General features: G+C 35.3%; 1 protein-coding gene across 1 annotated transcript; it reads left to right on the top strand.

Annotated features, from left to right (window-relative positions):
* Positions 1 to 2941: 2941 nt before the first annotated feature.
* Positions 2942 to 18102, top strand: LOC132554488 (histone-lysine N-methyltransferase EZH2-like). The gene is made up of 18 exons (XM_060218799.1): positions 2942 to 3012; positions 4001 to 4192; positions 4428 to 4556; positions 6004 to 6120; positions 6684 to 6900; positions 7989 to 8112; positions 8265 to 8428; positions 8703 to 8794; positions 9943 to 10108; positions 11850 to 11992; positions 13264 to 13361; positions 13672 to 13838; positions 14458 to 14571; positions 14872 to 14936; positions 15660 to 15755; positions 16390 to 16471; positions 16833 to 16998; positions 17332 to 18102. Exons 2-18 carry the CDS (start codon positions 4001 to 4003, stop codon positions 17390 to 17392), a joined length of 2193 nt encoding a protein of 730 aa, XP_060074782.1. The 5' UTR covers positions 2942 to 3012; the 3' UTR covers positions 17393 to 18102.
* The last annotated feature ends 1912 nt before the right edge of the window (positions 18103 to 20014 follow it).

Here is a 20014-nt window from a genome sequence, read left to right as displayed (position 1 = left end):
CAGCACAGTGGTGGATTTCGTTATAATTTACCACTGTCATGATTCGCTGTACTAACCTTGACATGTAGTTGATATATTCTATATGTATGCCATTGTGCTATTGTGAAGAAACAACCAGAAATTATTCAGGAACGTAAAAAGATGTGACAACATTTAAACTAAAATATCTCGAATTATTTTCAAGCTTTGGGTAGAACACAAAAAAAACCCAAAAAGTAATGTTCGAATTATTCATTGTCATGTATCAGGAAAAACACTTGCTCACACGCCGACGACATTTTGACCACAATTCTACATACCATTAACCTATTATTCCATAAGAGATAATTTTACCTTTTTCAGATCAATTTTGGTAACACCTGAAGACACAGCTTTATTTTCACAACAGAATATTCATCATTCTTTACTATACATGATTAAACTTGTTCTAAATCTGGACAGCTAAATGGTGTAAAGGAAATACCTTTCCGCTGCATTCTGACCTTCACTGAAATAAAGAGTAACATTCATGGTCCGCTCTCACGTGATCTGTGTAAACTGATATTTTTTCAATCCAATCGTTTGATTCCTAACAGTACCCAGGCTCGTATAAACGTCCAAACAAACAAAGAAACAAAATAAAATAAACGAAATAACCCTCCTAGTCTAATTACCACACGAATCAGACTCTACAACTCCAGTTGGAGATCCCGGAAGTACGTGTGTGCTATCTCGGCTTCTCATCAGGAAACTAGGTAGTATTCCGGACTTCGAGGACACCTGATTACCGTGGAATAGCCATATGCATCCCACCAGTTGTTCAGTGACGTAGCCACCAGCTGTTCAGTGACGTAGCCACCAGTTGTTCAGTGACGTAGCCACCAGTTGTTCAGTGACGTAGCCACCAGTTGTTCAGTGACGTAATCACCAGTTGTTCAGTGACGTAGCCACCAGTTGTTCAGTGACGTAGCCACCAGTTGTTCAGTGACGTAGCCACCAGTAACTACAGAAAATCCACCTCAAAATTACTGACACTGCTCATAGGGCGGGCAACCAACCAATTACTAACAACCAACCATTTCAAGGACAAATGTTTATTAAGAGAACTTAGAACGGAATACATTTTACTTCAGAAAAAGTAGCAGAATCCAATGTAATTGAAATATATAATCACAGAATCCCGAGCTTAAAAGAAAAAAAAAAACGAAAAGAAAAAAAATAGATGAAGCACAAAGAAAAACTCATTAGAGAAAAATAAAAAAAAAAAATAAATAAAAACAAAAGTTGCTGTGGAATTGTCTGACATTCAAACTTCAATTAAAAATGTGAATGTTCTTATGAGGCCTATTTGTTTCTTTATGTATGTGCTTTTTGTTTTATTCGGGCTGTGACAATGCCATAACATACATTACTGCGAGGTGCTGGGTAATGACAACCCGAAGACAGAAGATGTCTCACTCGGAACTACGATTCCTTTCTGTATTAACAAGCAAACTAACACATCTGTTTTCCCCGTTTGTATCATACAACTGTTTTCTCCGTTTGTGTCATACAGCTGTTTTCTCCGTTTGTATCATACAGCTGTTTTCTCCGTTTGTATCATACAGCTGTTTTCTCTGTTAGTATCATACAGCTGTTTTCTCTGTTAGTGTCATACAGTTGTTTTCCCCGTTTGTGTCATACAGCTGTTTTCCCCGTTAGTGTCATACAGTGTTTTCATACAGCTGTTTTCCCCGTTAGCTGTTTTCTCTGTCATACAACTGTTTTCTCTTTGTTAATACAGCTGTTTTCTCCATCACACAGCTGTTTTCTCCGTTTGTATCATATAGCTGTTTTCTCCGTTTGTGTCATACAGCTGTTTTCTCCGTTTGTGTCATACAGCTGTTTTCTCTGTTTGTATCATACAGCTGTTTTCCCCGTTTGTGTCATACAGCTGTTTTCCCCGTTTGTGTCATATAGCTGTTTTCTCCGTTTGTATCATACAGCTGTTTTCTCCGTTTGTGTAATACAGCTGTTTTCTCTGCTTGTATCATACAACTGTTTTCCACGTTTGTATCATATAGCTGTTTTCCCCGTTTGTGTCATATAGCTGTTTTCTCCGTTTGTATCATACAGCTGTTTTCTCCGTTTGTGTAATACAGCTGTTTCCTCTGTTTGTATCATACAGCTGTTTTCTCCGTTTGTGTAATACAGCTGTTTTCTCTGTTTGTATCACACAGCTGTTTTCCCCGTTTGTATCATACAGCTGTTTTCTCCGTTTGTATCACACAGCTCCGTTAGAGACTTAGGTTGCTGAGGGTCCAGGATTGTAAAATATATTGATGGGAAATTACAATGACCCTAAAATTCTATATACTTTTCTCAATTTTTCATATTGACTGGAGATTTCAAAAGTAAGTCCAATATATGCGTATAACCGGAGGCTCGGCTCAAGTATAATCCGCAATATCATAATTTATGTTACATATTGAAACCTCAATGAGACAATACCCTCAATGGAACTTATCAAACATTGGTTGAAAATTGGCTACATTGAAAAATTGAAACATGAAATAAATAAATCATTTCTAATAATTCACAAAAACTTGTTTTAAATGGAGAGAAATATTGGATGTTTGCTATTGTGTTTTATGATAAAGTGTGAAATTTTAAACAGTCGTCTTCAGGGAAAGGGTCGTGTAAACTAAACATAGGTACCGCTGGCATCTTCAACCGAATCTATTTATATCCCATGACGTTACATAATCATTCGTTGGTCATACTTATCAGCATCTACAGTTCTGATATATAGGAGAGAGAGTGCTTTACATAGTAGAATAATATTTCCCTCCTTTTTACACAATAATTGAAACAGACTATAGAGTATCAAGGGTTGCTTTTGATACGTCTTTGTTTATTATGAAAACTCTGGTTGTTCCGAACGGAATGATGTCACCGCTAGGTGGCACTTTGGACAAGGTGGCGGCAGTTTCCTAACAATGTGATGCCGTCTTTGTAATTATCTGTGATTTCAGCCATACTTTTGTTACAAAGGTAATACGCTACATTGTTTCACATATCTTTTAACACGATGGGCTAGTTTGATTTCTAGAATGCCGCTGTAGCTTTTATCGATTACTGTACATCATCGATAAAGTGGATGTAGCCCTTACGCACGTTTCAACTTTCAAAATGAATTCTTCCCCTCGTACCTTAGGATATGTTTTTTTCTGTCCTCTCTCGAGTTAGCGAATGACACTTGACGCTTTTCTGTCCTACATTTCCCATATTCATCCAACTGTATACGTGGTTTGTGAATATCATAAAATAAGAAACCTTTGACGATGATGAGAGAATGCCTGTTGCATTACATTGTCGCTCAGCTTCTTGTGGGGTCGCATCTTATCCATCAGACTCCGTCACTGTTTTAGAGAAATTCAACACCCAATTGTATGCACGACTACATCACGAGAAGGACAAAATATATTTCAATAGCTATTTTTATAACTCACTACCAACAAACATTGCTTATAACATATAAAAGCAGATGATATTGTGTAGATATCGCATATTCACATTATTTGTCTTCTATTGGTTGAGAGGCAAGCGACTGGGTATGTGATGATAATCTTATTAGGATCTGGGTATTATGTTGATGGTCATACAAAAAAGAGAGAATAATAAAAAAAAAAAAAAAAGAAAAAGAATCAAGTTGGGTGACATGATGAGAACACGTGAAATATGAATTTAATGTCAATTTGAATGTCAAGGAAAAGTTCATAAGTATCCATCTAAGAGTCCAAAAATTATGAACAGTCAGCATTGAATAGCTTAATTGTCTAAAACATGCACAAGGGTGTTATATCCACCTTAATTTGTCCATATACTCTGTTAGATTTGATAATTATCTAAAAATTAAAAAAACCCAAGTTTAGTATTTTGTAGACGACTGGAATTTCTATTCTTTGTCAGTATGTTTTTTTTCTGATAATTCTAATTTCAATGTAGTTGACATTTTAATTTTTAAAACTGTTTTTTACAGATGGCAGACATTGAGACCATATCTGTGACAACTCATGATTCTGTAGACTCCACAATGAAGTCTACATTACTGGGAACAGACACAGAGAGTGAAGCTGGAGAGAAACATGTCATTGACTGGAAAAAACGTGTTCGATCAGAATTTATGAGGATACGTCATTTAAAACGATTCAAAAGAGCAGATGAAGTTAAGGTACTGTTTGTTTTTGGATGTACTTTTTTGTTTGTTTGTTTATTTTTTTTTTGGGTTGGGGGAAAGGGTATATGGTTAAATGAGATACAAATGTGTTTGGCACACAAATGAACGATACAAGTAATCTGCAGAATATGTTACTATTGTCATTGCTTTATGTCACATAATGCTGAATATTTTCTTAAGATATATTTTATGTATGATGTTGCTACATAGCCAAAGCTGTATTTTTCAGACTGCATTTACCTTGAACAGACAGTTCATCAATCAACAACAGGAGGTAAACAGCGGATGGTTAAAACAACAGCCAATCCAGTCACTTCATACCCCAGAGACCTTTAGTCATGTTCCTGTAACTAGAAAGGTATGACAGTACTTGTTTAGTATGTTGTATATTCAAAAATTCCTTTACTCATCAGTGAAAACAGAGATAAGGTGATGTGGATATTGACCTGTGAGGCATTACATTAAATGAATACAAAAGGTTTCAGCCTCGCTGTGAGATCTGATTACATCAAATAGCCACATACAATATCAGCTGTGATAAATCTACATATTCCGAGTCCTAATGAGACTTGTAGTATTTCTAGAAATACTTCAATGTTACGTTGTGAGACCCATTGTTTTTTATCAAGTTGAAAAGGACTTGTGAAACTGTTGATTGATCACTATCAGTCAGACTGTCCATGATTTCTGTGTTGTTTTATGTATTGTGGTAAATATTTGGAATTTCTTCTACAAAAACTATAATGAGAACAAACCTTAAGCATCATGTACCAGGGTCAGCATTCAGATAGTGATATCTATCCTGCAACTGCGCTGCCATTGTCGGAATACACCTACCAAGTATACTTTTGCTGTATTCGGCAGTGATGGAAAACAGCTATACTTTAACATGCTTTTCTGAATTACTTCAATATTGAATGTAAAATATGTATAATGTTTAAATAAGCAGTTATATTTGGTGTAACAAACAAGTTTATTTACAGTACTAAACGGAAAGTGCTTGTTATATCCATGGTGGTGTGGAACTATATTTCTCTGTTGAGTATTTTTTTTCGAAAATTCATTGTAACATCAAAGTTGGGTATTAAGGAACATTGAAAAGACCGAACAAATTGAAACTTCCAATAGTCTGAATTTTCAGTAAATGTTGCAGGATAAGTTGAATATTTTGTAAGTATCAGAAAATATAAGCTACAATTTTGCTCTGGACACAAAGACAAAATTGGCTTACCACAGACTTGTCGCTTTTGTCTCTCTTCATCCTCGTCAAAATTCAGCTTATATTTTAAGACACTGACCATGTATTCTGTAGATATATATCATAATCATGTGGTTGTTGCAAATATTGGTGTAGTGAAGAAATATATTTCTTCTAACGTTTGTCACTAAGAGTAGAAAATGGTGACCATCATTAGAGTTTTGGAGAGTTTTCATCGTGAACCTTTCGAATGGCAGACTCTTATTAGATGACAGTCATTTTCAAAATGTTCTTGAAGCTATGACAGCTATTGATGAATAATGATTCACAAAAAATGATTTTGCTCTGTAAACAAGTTTTAAACATTTCTGTAAAATGTAATTAGCTTTTAAGAATTGAAAACATCCACCTGGTTTACTAATTTAAATGACAGTGCTTTGATGAATAACTTTTTTTTTCATTTTATTGTTGATAATTTGAGAAATGATGATGTATGATCATGTAATTGGAAAATTTCCCAATTACATCAAGAGATTTTTTATGTTATGTTGTTGATACTAAAGTATATGTTGTAAATGTGATTAATTTAAACCTGTCTTTATTTCAGTGTGAGGTAAAGAGTGGTATGTTTAATCAAACCATGTCTGTTTCTCTACGAGTGATGAACATTGTCAAGCCCATCCCTACCATGTACAGTTGGGCTCAATTACAACAGAACTACATGGTAAGAATGTTCAGTGCAGATTTCAGTAAATAATATTTGACAGCAAATTTTATTTAGGTGAACAAACAAGATCACTATAATTATAGTTTTAGTAAACAGATTTTATTGTGTTTTCTAAATTGCAAGTGCAGTCAAACCTGTCACCTGTAACTGCAGTCAAACCTGTCAGCTGTAACTGCAGTCAAACCTGTCACCTGTAACTGCAGTCAAACCTGTCGCCTGTAACTGCAGTCAAACGTGTCACCTGTAACCTTCAAAGGGAATCAATAGATAAGGTCACATATAACAGGTGGTGTCTTAATACAGGTTCTATGAAAACATCAGACAAGTTAGATTTGTTTATTATGATAGGCATCATGAATTAACTTGAGTTTGGGAAGCACAGCTTATTTATGTGATTGTCATGTGATCACATATGACAGAAAGTTTAATTCAGGTGGATGCTAAGTCATGTTTGACTGTATTTATAGCTAAAATTACCAGACTTTGGTTAGTTGTCGATGATTATAGTAAGTTAGAAATGTGTAAAATTAAATAATTAAACCTTTGTCTTTTGTGAACAGGTTGAAGATGAAACTGTTCTTCATAACATCCCATATATGGGTGACGATATATTAGATAAGGATGGAGCTTTTATCGAGGAACTCCTAAAGAACTATGATGGAAAAGTCCACGGAGAGAAAAACTCCAATAGTTTAGATGATGAGACTTTTGTAGAACTTGTCAATTCCCTGTGGCTCAATTATCCTGACCCTGACCAGGAAGATGCAGAACACAAAGGTATGTATAAATGGAACCAATAAGACATCATAGAGCTATGTTATTTTAGTTCCTTACAGTTTCTATTGTTAGAAGGTAAATTCTGTGTAATATTTGTGATATAATGTATAATGTAATATAGTGATAATATTTCCTTGTCAAATTTTCATCAAAGTCCAAAGAAATTTAATAAGTTCCCTAGGGGTGTGATATTTATCCAAAAGTGGGAGTTTGTAAAAGAAAACTAATTTTCAAAGTCTTTAGGTCATTCATAGACTTTTAAACTGAAAGTATTCGAAGTAGTTATATGTTGCGGTTTATAGCATAATTACCCCTCATCAAAACCACCTCTTACATAAATTTATATTATTGCTATTGTACTGTTAGCTAATGATGTCATATGTGATGTCACCAAAGAAAGTCAGGGCTCTCACACCCCATTTTGGGACTGGGGCCCGGGGCCCTTAGAATTGGGAAAAATAAGGGTGTTTTCCTTAGAATTGGGAAAACTTGGGGTCTAAATTGGGAAAAAAATTCTATTTTGCATTAGGAATGTGGCCGATATTTGGCCCCAAATCTGGCAGATTGAGAGCCCTGAAAGGGATGAGTGAAAATATCAGCAATGTATCAGTAATTTAATATTTGTAGAAAGTGAAAGCTTTTTTTTCTCTTCTTTTCCTGTTACTATACCTCACTTACCTAGAGTTTGCATTTGAATGAATATAATTTGGGATTGTCATCTTAATAAAGCATTACATGAATTCAGTTTTTGCTAAAATACAAGATAATATTAACATACATATAATCCATTTTGAAAAGTTACAATCAATCATCACATCAGATAAGGTACAGCCACTAAACATCGTCCATCGATTATGATCTGTGTTCTCAACTTTCTCAGGAACACAAGCTGAAATAGGTAGAGATCTAGACACACATTTCAGATCTTCACCTGAAACACAAACTGTTCTGGGTAGAGATTGAGCCACACATATCTTCATCTGAATTCTCTATTATTGAGCTTTTATAGCCAATGTAATTATTATTTTTGATGATTAAAAAGTGTGCACATCAGTGAATATACAAAATGCTTTTTGTTGGAGTTTTAGAATCTACAGGGATGGCAGAATGCAGTGAAGACCTCACAAAAAGTGTGTTCCCGAGTGATATGATATTTGAAGCTATATCCAGCCAGTTTCCAGAGAGAGGCACAACTGACTCTCTAAAGGACAAGTAAGGTTTTAGTGAGACTGATCATGTCAAGGTTAAGTGAATTAAGATGTTTTGAAAGTCCAATGAGTTTTTAATCATTTTTTTTGTTGAATTTGTGTAAGATTTTTAATTAGAGTCCTCAAAATCACCCAAAATATCTGTTTGTGTTTTAGATACCGGGAATTAATAGAACTTAGAGATTCGACCGCTCTGCCTCCTGAGTGTACACCCAACATTGATGGTCCTAATGCCCAGTCAGTCCCTAGAGCACAGACTATGCATTCCTTCCACACCCTGTTTTGTAGGAGATGTTTCAAGTACGACTGCTTTTTACATCGTAAGTATTTTCTAATCAAATGTTTCAAGGAAGGTTTATTTTTGTAGAATTATAAAATTATCTATGAATGTTTTACAAAAAATCAAGATGAAATATTAGATGTTAAATTGACACTCATCCCTTTGAATTTATGAAATGATAACTTTTTATTCCATGACCAATACCACTGCATGTCATTCAAAATTCCAAAAACGAAAATGTGAAATTTGTGTTGAGAGCAAACACTTAAAAGTATTAGATTAATAGTATGATAATACACTCAATTCCTTTGCAGCATACCATCCAACCCCGAGCATGCTGAGCAGAAAAATTCCGGAGGCTCGTACAGAGAACGATCCCTGTGGTCTAGACTGCTACCTACATATGGTTGGTGTTTATCATCATTCACAGGGTTAATCGTAGTGATCTATATAATTATCTAATTGTTTAACCTCAACTGATGTGATGATCGTTTGTTCATTTTCATAATCGACCATTTGAACCTTAATACTTTCTTGTGTTTTAGCAAAAACAAAATTTATATCGTGTAATATAGAAGCCAATAGCCAATAATATTCATTCTTATGTAAATTTTAGGTGAGTGACGTATTATAGATTTTAAATGACTAGAAAGAAAACATTACTGCCACAGAGAGAATGCATTCTATGTCTATTGAACACACATTCATCCTATTATATAATAAATTAACTACATGAAAATCCTATCCTGTTTTAATTGATAATCAGGTTTAAATTTCCCATCACTTCTTCAGAGGTTACTAATATCACTCTCTATTTTAGGGGGACACCAATCAGCAGAGCTATTCAACAGTTATTAATGGTGACACTTAAAATGGATCGAAAATTACATTAGAACAAATGCATCAATAAAAATATAGAGTTGTTATAAGTTCTTACTTAAACCAGGGTATTAAAGATTGCAATTTTCCTATTTTATAACAACATAAGATAGATAATCAGTTGACCTTTTCAAAATAGATGTTATATCATAAGAATACAAAAAAAACATTGTAGTAGAAGTGAACTCAACATCAACCAGCTTCAAAAGGTTAAGTAGGTGCAATACTACTTAACCATTTGAAGCTGGTTGATGTTGAGTTCACTTCTACTACAATGTTTTAATTATATTATTAAGTGACTCCCTGCATACCTTTCGGTATCCACCCTACAGTGATTAACCAACCTGAGGATCCTATCTTACTTACTGGACTGGCATCGGCTCCTTCCTCCATTTTCAATAAGAATACAAAGTTTTACCAATCTGGAATGTAAAGAAACTAGTTTATATGATGAAAGGGAAAAATCTTGGGAGCTGAGAGCAAAAGACCATTTTCAGAGGTGTTTTGTAAATGTTAGAAAAAGAAGGTGGCCATTTTGTGTAAAATTCAAAAACCTTTGAGTGGCCAAATCCAGCTTTGTGGAGTTGTTTTGTCCCCTTCAGGCTTCTTCCTGTTTTAATAATAAACATAAATTGTTCCCTTTACTAAAAATCTGAATGTTAATTACTATTTCAGATCAGTATTAAACAAGAAAAGGAGCTTACTATCGCTGATGTGGAGAGGTGGGAGAAAGGAGATAGACTGGAGAGAAGGGAATGTGGCACTAGTTCACCAATAGCTGGCAAAAAAAGGAAATACTACGGAGGGCCCAGCAGTGGAGAGGAGAGCAATGATGCACCTGGTAAATTATACTCATCAGAGCATTGATCTTACTGTTTAGTATAGCCTGTCATTTCTGATCCACCAGACAGAAATATCAGAAAAGTAATGCTGGTGGTTTCACTGTTAAGCGTAGCCTGTCATTTCTGGTTTATTAGACAGAACTTACTGTTAAGCGTAGCCTGTCATTTCTGGTTTATTAGACAGAACTTACTGTTAAGTGTAGCCTGTCATTTCTGGTTTATTAGACAGAACTTACTGTTAAGTGTAGCCTGTCATTTCTGGTTTATTAGACAGAACTTACTGTTAAGTGTAGCCTCTCATTTCTGGTTTATTAGACAGAACTTACTGTTAAGTGTAGCCTCTCATTTCTGATCCACCAGACAGAATTATCGGAGAAGTAATGCTGGTGGTCTCACTATTAAGTGTAGCCTCTCATTTCTGATCCACCAGACAGAAATATCTGAGAAGTAATGCTGGTGGTTTCACTGTTAAGCGTAGCCTGTCATTTCTGGTTTATTAGACAGAACTTACTGTTAAGCGTAGCCTGTCATTTCTGGTTTATTAGACAGAACTTACTGTTAAGTGTAGCCTGTCATTTCTGATCCACCAGACAGAATTATCGGAGAAGTAATGCTGGTGGTCTCACTATTAAGTGTAGCCTCTCATTTCTGATCCACCAGACAGAAATATCTGAGAAGTAATGCTGGTGGTTTCACTGTTAAGCATAGCCTGTCATTTCTGGTTTATTAGACAGAACTTACTGTTAAGCGTAGCCTGTCATTTCTGGTTTATTAGACAGAACTTACTGTTAAGTGTAGCCTGTCATTTCTGATCCACCAGACAGAATTATCGGAGAAGTAATGCTGGTGGTCTCACTATTAAGTGTAGCCTCTCATTTCTGATGAAATATCTGAGAAGTAATGCTGGTGGTCTCACTGTTAAGTGTAGCCTGTCATTTCTGGTTTATTAGACAGAACTTACTGTTAAGTGTAGCCTGTCATTTCTGGTTTATTAGACAAAACTTACTGTTAAGTGTAGCCTGTCATTTCTGGTTTATTAGACAGAACTTACTGTTAAGTGTAGCCTGTCATTTCTGATCCACCAGACAGAATTATCGGAGAAGTAATGCTGGTGGTCTCACTATTAAGTGTAGCCTCTCATTTCTGATCCACCAGACAGAAATATCTGAGAAGTAATGCTGGTAGTTTCACTGTTAAGCGTAGCCTGTCATTTCTGGTTTATTAGACAGAACTTACTGTTAAGTGTAGCCTGTCATTTCTGGTTTATTAGAAAGAACTTACTGTTAAGTGTAGCCTGTCATTTCTGGTATACAATACAGAACTATTAGAGCAGTGAAACCCCTTGTAAGTACTGGATGATGTTGGTACAATATTTTGCTGATTGTGTTCTCTTGTCTTTTTTGGTCCGAAAAGACTGGAATTTGTTCCTTGTAAATTTAGATAATCTATTTTAAAAAATTTTTGGACTTGATGTAAAAATAGAACAAACAAAAAAAAAAAAACAAAAACAAAACAACATCAACAAAGTTAATTAGTAGATATTTTCAAAATCCTTTTTAATTAGTCTACTGTAAAAAGATGTTTGGTGATATCATGAAGGAAAGGGGTAAACTTACTTTCTTCACTGATTACAGAGGAATGTTTCAGGTGAAGTAATAAATTATTTCTTTGGATGATTGATTTAACTATGAATCCTAAAAATAAGGCTCTGAGAAATGTTAAATAACTTCTGTTTTGCAGAGTTCTTGGTGCCAAAAAAGCAAGCAAGGATCACGCCTGCTTGGACAGGGGCAGATGAGTCTTTATTCCGTGTTCTTCACGACATGTATAGGAACAACTACTGCGCCATAGCTCGCCTTATTAGTACCAAGAATTGTAAACAGGTAAAGTAGTACTGTGGTAACGGTCTATCTCAGCTGTAGAAAGGTTGAGAACAGCCAATCTGTTCTGTAAAGGTTGAGAACAGACAATCTGTTCTGTAGAAAGGTTGAGAACAGTCAGTCAATTCTGAAGTAAGGTAGAGAACAGTCAGTCAGTTCTGAAGTAAGGTAGAGAACAGTCAGTCAGTTCTGAAGTAAGGTAGAGAACAGTCAGTCAGTTCTGAAGTAAGGTAGAGAACAGTCAGTCAGTTCTGAAGTAAGGTAGAGAACAGTCAGTCAGTTCTGAAGAAAGGTAGAGAACAGTCAGTCAGTTCTGAAGTAAGGTAGAGAACAGCCAATCTATAGGGGAGTAAGGTAAAGAACAGTCTTTTTGCGCTGAAGTAATGGGGAATAGCCAGTCTCTACTGGCCAGTCATGTTAATAATTTACTTCTGTATTTGCGTTTAGTTTAGTTTTGCCTTGTTTTTTTTATTGTTTAGATATTTTTAGTTTTTTACTAAAAGATGAACTAAAGTAGAAACACTATGTTTTTCATGGAAACAGGCTGATAATTTCTTTATCAATTTTTATTTTCAAGGTGTGTTTTATGATTTCATATCATCTTCCAAATTAGTGAAAACCATAACCCATGAAAAATTACTTTTACCTTGAATGAATAGGATAAAATTACAGAATTCCATTTAGACATCTTTGAGCATTGTATTTACCTGATTATTGAAACTGACCCTAATTACGGACGCCTAATTTCTGACCAATCACTTGTTGATGTTCAGGAGGGACTTGTTGAAAACAATTGTGTGGAGTACATGGATGTGGCTAGATTCATTACTCCACTGTATGTCATATGCCAAATCTTATAGGATGAAGACTAAATTGTTTAAGGCAGTTGAAGCAGGGCGTTTCCCTTCGACCCTCTATTCTATAAGTGGAGGATTCTAGAGACTCAAATCACACATGCTATACAGTAAAACTATCAATTTTGAGGGTTTTTTGTCAATTAAAGCAGTCAAAATGCAGGTTTTTGAGAATAAGTGCAGTTATTCCCATTTGTAATATATCTGTATGTGTAATATTGTTTAAAATACTGAATAAAATGCTGTTTAAACTAAACGTTTTCTTTCTGCAGCACAAAAATACCTTTGTTCACATTGTAGTGTTAGACAGGTTTTGATACCTGTTCTGAATAAATAATGAATTCATAATTGTGAGACAATCTGAACATGATTGACACAGACGTATGACTTCACTATAAATCTGAACATTATTTGACACAGGTGTATGACTTTGCTAAGAAGGAAGCAGCACATATTCCAGATGTCGGGGAGGACAAAGCTCAAACTCCACCGCGCAAGAAAACAAAAAAGAAACACAGGTATCGTCAATATAATGCTCTTGAATTTTCCTGCTCTAGAGGCAATCAGCTCCAGTTTTTGCTTTTTGTTGTTTTTTTTTATCTGTTTTTTAACATCAATGAAGAAATTAGTTGAAACATCACTTTTCAAATACATGAAAACAACCAATGTGTCTTCTGGAAATTCTCAAAAATTTTTAAGTCATGACTATTTTGTTAAAGAACATTTCAACACTTTGAACTTTGAATGACTATTTTTGGTTGGCTCAATATCTTCTAGAAGGGTTGGAAATATTTCAGTAAATACAATGGAGATTTTGTTCTGTGGCAGGTTATGGTCCATGCACTGTAGAAAGATTCAGCTTAAGAAGGATTCCTCTACAAAGACAGTTTATAACTATCAGCCTTGTGATCACCCTGGTCTGCGTTGTGATGAAGCTTGTCCATGCATACTCGCTCAAAATTTCTGTGAAAAGTTTTGTCAGTGTAGTGGTGATTGTAAGTGTTCTAAGTAGTGTTGTTCTGATTAATCGAGTTAATCGAGTATCACTTGTTTGAGATGTTTGATCAATTAATCGATTAAGAAATCTGTAATCGATCATCGTGATGTATGAAAATAGATTATTTCAACATTGAAATTATTTTCAACATTAATAAAATTATTTAAAAAAAACGACATTTGTTTATATTAAAAAGTATTCTGTGCAATAAACGAATAACAAGCACACAAAATGATGGTGTAGGTACAACAGTTTTAGTAATTACGTAAATTGCTGTTAAAACATAACACAAAATACGTATTAAGACTTGAATAATATCCAAAAGCAGACACTTAAGAATTAATCGATTTTGATCGATTATCGATCGGTTACACAAAGTTGATGATCGATCAGGAAATTTCAACCAATTCCCAACACTAATTCTAAGTGCTTAAATGGGTTCTTGTGCAATATTTTTGTTTTTCAATAATGAGACTTTGGGACAATCTGAAAACTTTTTGCTTGAAATATTAATATATTTGAGGTAAAGTTTCTATGATGTGTTACGTTTGTGACAAATGAGAACTGCTTATCTTGCCATACCTGTAATGTAAGTTTTTTTTATTATTTTATAACAGGTGAGAACCGCTTCCCTGGATGTAGGTGTAAAGCTCAATGTAACACAAAACAATGTCCCTGTTTCCTTGCTGTTAGGGAGTGCGACCCAGACTTGTGTCAGACCTGTGGGGCAGGTAACGTGATTTCTCTTGTTAGTGTAATCAGTCACCAGACTTTATCTCAGTGTGACATAAATGTTTGATCAGTACAAATATCTGTACCTCAACAAGCTGAAAGTGTACAGCATTCAAGCCACGATCCTATAGCATTAATATCAAGGTATTTAACAGCTTAACAGGAGTAAACTGAAGCTTGGCATCAGTTAGTTTGTTTGATACTGAAAGGATGCAATGTGCTTTACTTCATTGATTTTTGACACAAAGCATTTTGTTATTGACAATGGGATTCCTAATGGCTGGTTTGGTTATTTTCAGATCATTTTGGTGACAGCACTAAGATATCTTGTAAGAACGTCAGTGTACAGAGGGGTTTAAGAAAGGTAAGAATCAATACTGTGGAAGGTTGAATTTGATCAGTTGTGAATTTGATCAGCTGTGAATTTGATCAGCTGTGAATTTGAAAATGAAATACAGTTAATCAGTTGTTATGATAGTATTGGAAAAACTTAAGTGATATATTTTCTCATCTTTGTTGTCACTTGATAGGTTAATGTGATTTCTGGTTCATTTGTGGAAGTCAATGTCAAGATTTAACTGCAAATGCTTTAATATGAATATTGGGAGAAGACCTGTGGCTTCTCCACATACGAAAGTGAAGGGAGATAATAGAATTGTCCTGTTGAGGTGACCAGGGTTGGGTGGCGTATTGGTAACCCACTTACCCTTCACCTAGCCATCCGGGGTTTGATCCCCGGAATGGATGTGAAAAGATATGGGGTCACCCACCGGACCACATGGGTTTTCCCCAGGCACTCTGGTTTCCTACAACAGTAAGACAGCACTGTGCTTCCAGCTGGACAAACAAGTGTGATAAATATAGGTTTAAAGGTTGTTTCGGAATTGTTGTAAAATAAATATTTGTTTTATTTATTTTATTCATGGGATCGCTGAGATAAGAAGATACACAAATCTTATGAGTCAAAAGATTTTCAATATGCTACGAAACATATTTAATGTTTATGAAAATTGCTGAGCACATGAAGTAAATTATGTTTACTGAAATTTTTGGTTTTTCCAATAAACAATTTTTTTACTTGTTTCAGCGACTACTACTAGCTCCATCAGATGTAGCAGGATGGGGGATTTTCTTAAAAAGTCCAGCAGAAAAGAATGAATTTATATCAGAATACTGTGGAGAGGTAAGTACAAAACCTTACATATCATAAGGCATGATTGTAGTAGTTATAGATCCTAGTGGTAGTAGGTACAAGTGAACTCATCCTCGATACTCCTGGGGTTACAGTCACTTTCACTCCTTGGACCTCTGGAATATGTCATGGCAAAACTGAAGGTTCCATGTGCAACACCTTGTGGGCAAGCTGAAAAGACTAGTTTGATCCTCAGATGTACATCAAACGAATCTCGACGTTGCATTACGGTAAATCGTAATGACTCAGAAGTTGGGTGTTGCTCCTATGTAATCTTCAGAAGGCTGTGGTCATTTTTTTTTTCCTGGAATAAATTACCTTTGTTTGTTCCTTTGATTTTGTCATGACAAGTTCCAGAGGTTCAGAGAGCCAAAGTGATCGTAACCTCTGGAGTGTCGAGGATGAGGTGAACTATCTATATTGTAATACCATCAATTACACATGATGTCAGATTAATTTGATTCTTAAGGAAAATAAGTCTTACTGTTGATTGAACTTTACATTTCAGAATGATTTTATTTGTCAAGATTTAACGACAGTAGGAATTGGGCAGCAGGTATAGCCTATAGAAGTCCTCTCCTTATTTGGACATGTTGTTGTCATTTCTGAATCTTCATTGTTGTAGATAATATCTCAAGATGAGGCTGATAGACGAGGAAAAGTCTACGACAAGTACATGTGTAGCTTCCTGTTTAATCTCAACAATGGTATACTATAGTCTGTTTTACCGAGTCTTTCAATATTGACAAAGATTACTGGGACTTTTAAGTTTAAGGAAATCTAGCTTGGTAATTTTGAATTGATTGATAAAATTGATTGATAAAGCTCACAGCAGCTATAATTGAAAGGACCAAACATGTATTTTCTGACCTGGAAATAAAATGATTTTTTAAATAGCAAATTTTAAACCAATGAAAAAAATGTGAAAGTTAGGGAATTTTGGAATTTTTTGGGAGGGAGAGGGGATATTATCTATTGATTTATAAGATAATTTTTGAAACAAGTTTGGAACATTTGAAGATTACATTATGGTTTCATGTTTGGATTATTTTTGTTTCCCCGTGGCAGATTTTGTGGTGGATGCTACCAGGAAAGGAAACAAGATCCGCTTTGCCAACCACTCGGTCAATCCTAACTGTTATGCTAAAGTAATGATGGTGAATGGCGACCACAGAATTGGGATCTTTGCCAAGCGTCCCATACAGTCTGGAGAGGAACTCTTTTTTGACTATAGGTAGGTTATTTGAAATTTTAAGAATTGTCCCAGACTGAGTAAATTCTCTAAGTAGTAATCAACTGTTTAGCTTTATGTGTCATGTAGGCCTAATTTTCGTGTATTACATTTTCCCATAGTATCAAAAATTTATTAAAATATTGATCTTTGAATTTAATCGAGAAAGAGCATCTTCTGAAACCTAGATTTATTGCAGACCTGTTTTGATAGCCTCCCTTCCATTGAAGGGGGTGGGGAGGAGGGGGGGCATTAGAGAAGTTTTGTAAAATATTTTATTATGTGATAGTGATTTGATAAAGAAAGTAAATATTTGGAGTTTTCTTCCTTTGACAGATATGGACCAACTGAACAGTTGAAGTTTGTAGGAATAGAAAGAGATGCTGAAGTGACATGATTTTTAACGAGACACTGAAGTCACTGCCTTGGAATACTACAACTTTTTCCATCCAAAAAAACAAATGGTGTTGAGATTAAAACTGACCAAGAACTTTAAACAAATTGGAACTGTTATGAATGAGACTAAACAAAATTGGAACTGTTATGAATGAGACTAAACAAAATTGGAACTGTTATGAATGAGACTAAACAAAATTGGAACTGTTATGAATGAGACTAAACAAAATTGGAACTGTTATGAATGAGACTAAACAAAATTGGAACTGTTATGAATGAGACTAAACAAAATTGGAACTGTTATGAATGAGACTAAACAAAATTGGAACTGTTATGAATGAGACTAAACAAAATTGGAACTGTTATGAATGAGACTAAACAAAATTGGAACTGTTATGAATGAGACTAAACAAAATTGGAAATGTTATGAATGAGACAATAGTACTCAAAGTCAGGAGGTGGGTATATACAGGGCAATGAAATATCATTTGTTTGTTATTTTACGAAGAAGAGGTAGATGTGGGCAGGCTTGTATATTGTTAACAACCAACTATGTCAGTGTATTAGGTAAACTTTCTAAATGAAATTTTCTCTAGTATTTTCATGACAATAGGGATCATTTTTAGGTCAGAAATATTAATGTGGATCATGTTTAAGGGTTCGTTAAGTCAATGTGGATCATGTTATGGGTTTGGAAGTCAATGTGGATCATGTTTATGGGTTCGTTAAGTCAATGTGGATCATGTTTATGGGTTCGTTAAGTCAATGTGGATCATGTTTATGGGTTCGTTAAGTTGGTGAGTTAAATTTGGCTGACACCTTTACTCAGCATATCGTCTATGTTTGATGACAACATCACTAACTTACCCTTATCAATCATGGTTCTATGTCATTGTAATCTTGTCAGGACTGAGTAAATTTGTAATCCCAGCAAACAACTGGATGCAGTTTTGGGGATGGTTAGTGTAAACTTTCCAGGTATGAGAGTGTTAACATGTGTGTACTGTCCTCAGTATGGTTAGTGTAAACCTCCCAGGTATGCGAGTGTTAACGTGTGTACTGTCCTCAGTATGGTTAGTGTAAACCTCCCAGGTATGCGAGTGTTAACGTGTCTACTGTCCTCAGTATGGTTAGTGTAAACCTCCCAGGTATGCGAGTGTTAACATGTGTGTACTGTCCTCAGTATGGTTAGTGTAAACCTCCCAGGTATGCGAGTGTTAACGTGTGTACTGTCCTCAGTATGGTTAGTGTAAACCTCCCAGGTATGCGAGTGTTAACATGTGTGTACTGTCCTCAGTATGGTTAGTGTAAACCTCCCAGGTATGCGAGTGGTAACGTGTGTACTGTCCTCAGTATGGTTAGTGTAAACCTCCCAGGTATGCGAGTGGTAACATGTGTGTACTGTCCTCAGTATGGTTAGTGTAAACCTCCCAGGTATGCGAGTGGTAACATGTGTGTACTGTCCTCAGTATGGTTAGTGTAAACTTTCCAGGTATGAGAGTGTTAACATGTGTGTGTTGTTCTCAGAAGGGTTAGTGGAAACCTCCCAGGCATGAAAGTTAACAAATGTGTACTATTCTCAGGATGGCTGGAGAAAAACTATTAACAGAATCATGATATTGCCTTTCTTTGTTACGATTCCTTCACGTGTAGGGGGATTGTTTTTTGAAGCTGAGAAACAGATCGGTCTGGGCTGTCATGGTTGTGTTCCTTGGCAAAACTTTTTACCTTTGTTTCTGTGGATAGCATGTGAAGGGTCTATGTTGTTCAGTTTGGTAGCCGTCAGTGACAAGGAGACTCCGACTTAAAAATGACCATGGCTGTTTACAGGGCAGTTATCCCAGCAAACAAATTTAATTGCAGGTTATTCAAATGGTTCTTCCTGACTTAAAAACGTTCACTATAATGAAGAGGGAGAGTAATATTTTGAAATTACACTTTATTAAGTGTATTTGTGTCAAACATTTAAACTGTTCATGTATTTCAGCAATTCCCATTCCATCCTTATAATAATTGCTGTATTAATATATTCCATATGGTCAACAATAAACAATGGAAATGTCTTTTTAAAGTAGTTTATATTTTTCCAACTTTAGCCTATCATTATCTGATTAGTTGATTGTTCAAATGTCATTTTTATATCCGTGAACAATTATTGTATCACTATATGTAGAGAAGCTGTGGATAAATAATTCTAGAATGTCATGTAATTATACGTAACTAAATCGGGAAGGTGGGGGAGTGGATGAACTGGAATCAGCATCTCTGTAGAAAAATTTTGTACAGAAAACTCCTCTTAAACTCTTGTGAAGCAATTTCAATGAAACTACACATCAATGTTATCCATCAAGTGAAGATGTGCATGAAGTTTTTTTTTTAAGAAGAAAATAGGGTTGCTTTGGTAATCAGGTCACTATGTACAGGTTTTTCAGGAAAATTTTTGTACAGACAACTTGTTAACCTGTGAACCATTTTCAGTTAAACTACATGGGTGTCCTCCAATATCCCAAACAGCTTTTATTCCTTTAGTGGCCTGCAGTCTCGGTCACAAAGCTGATGGAGCATGCTTCCTCGGATCAGTTGTTAAGAGTTGGAAAATCATCACCTCATAGAGAGAGAGGCG

Source organism: Ylistrum balloti, unplaced genomic scaffold, assembly GCF_031769215.1.
Source record: "Ylistrum balloti isolate Yb309-2 unplaced genomic scaffold, AGI_CSIRO_Ybal_v1 Utg370410, whole genome shotgun sequence".
Taxonomy (NCBI): Eukaryota; Metazoa; Mollusca; class Bivalvia; order Pectinida; family Pectinidae; genus Ylistrum; species Ylistrum balloti.
This window is presented reverse-complemented; position numbering and strand designations above follow the sequence as displayed.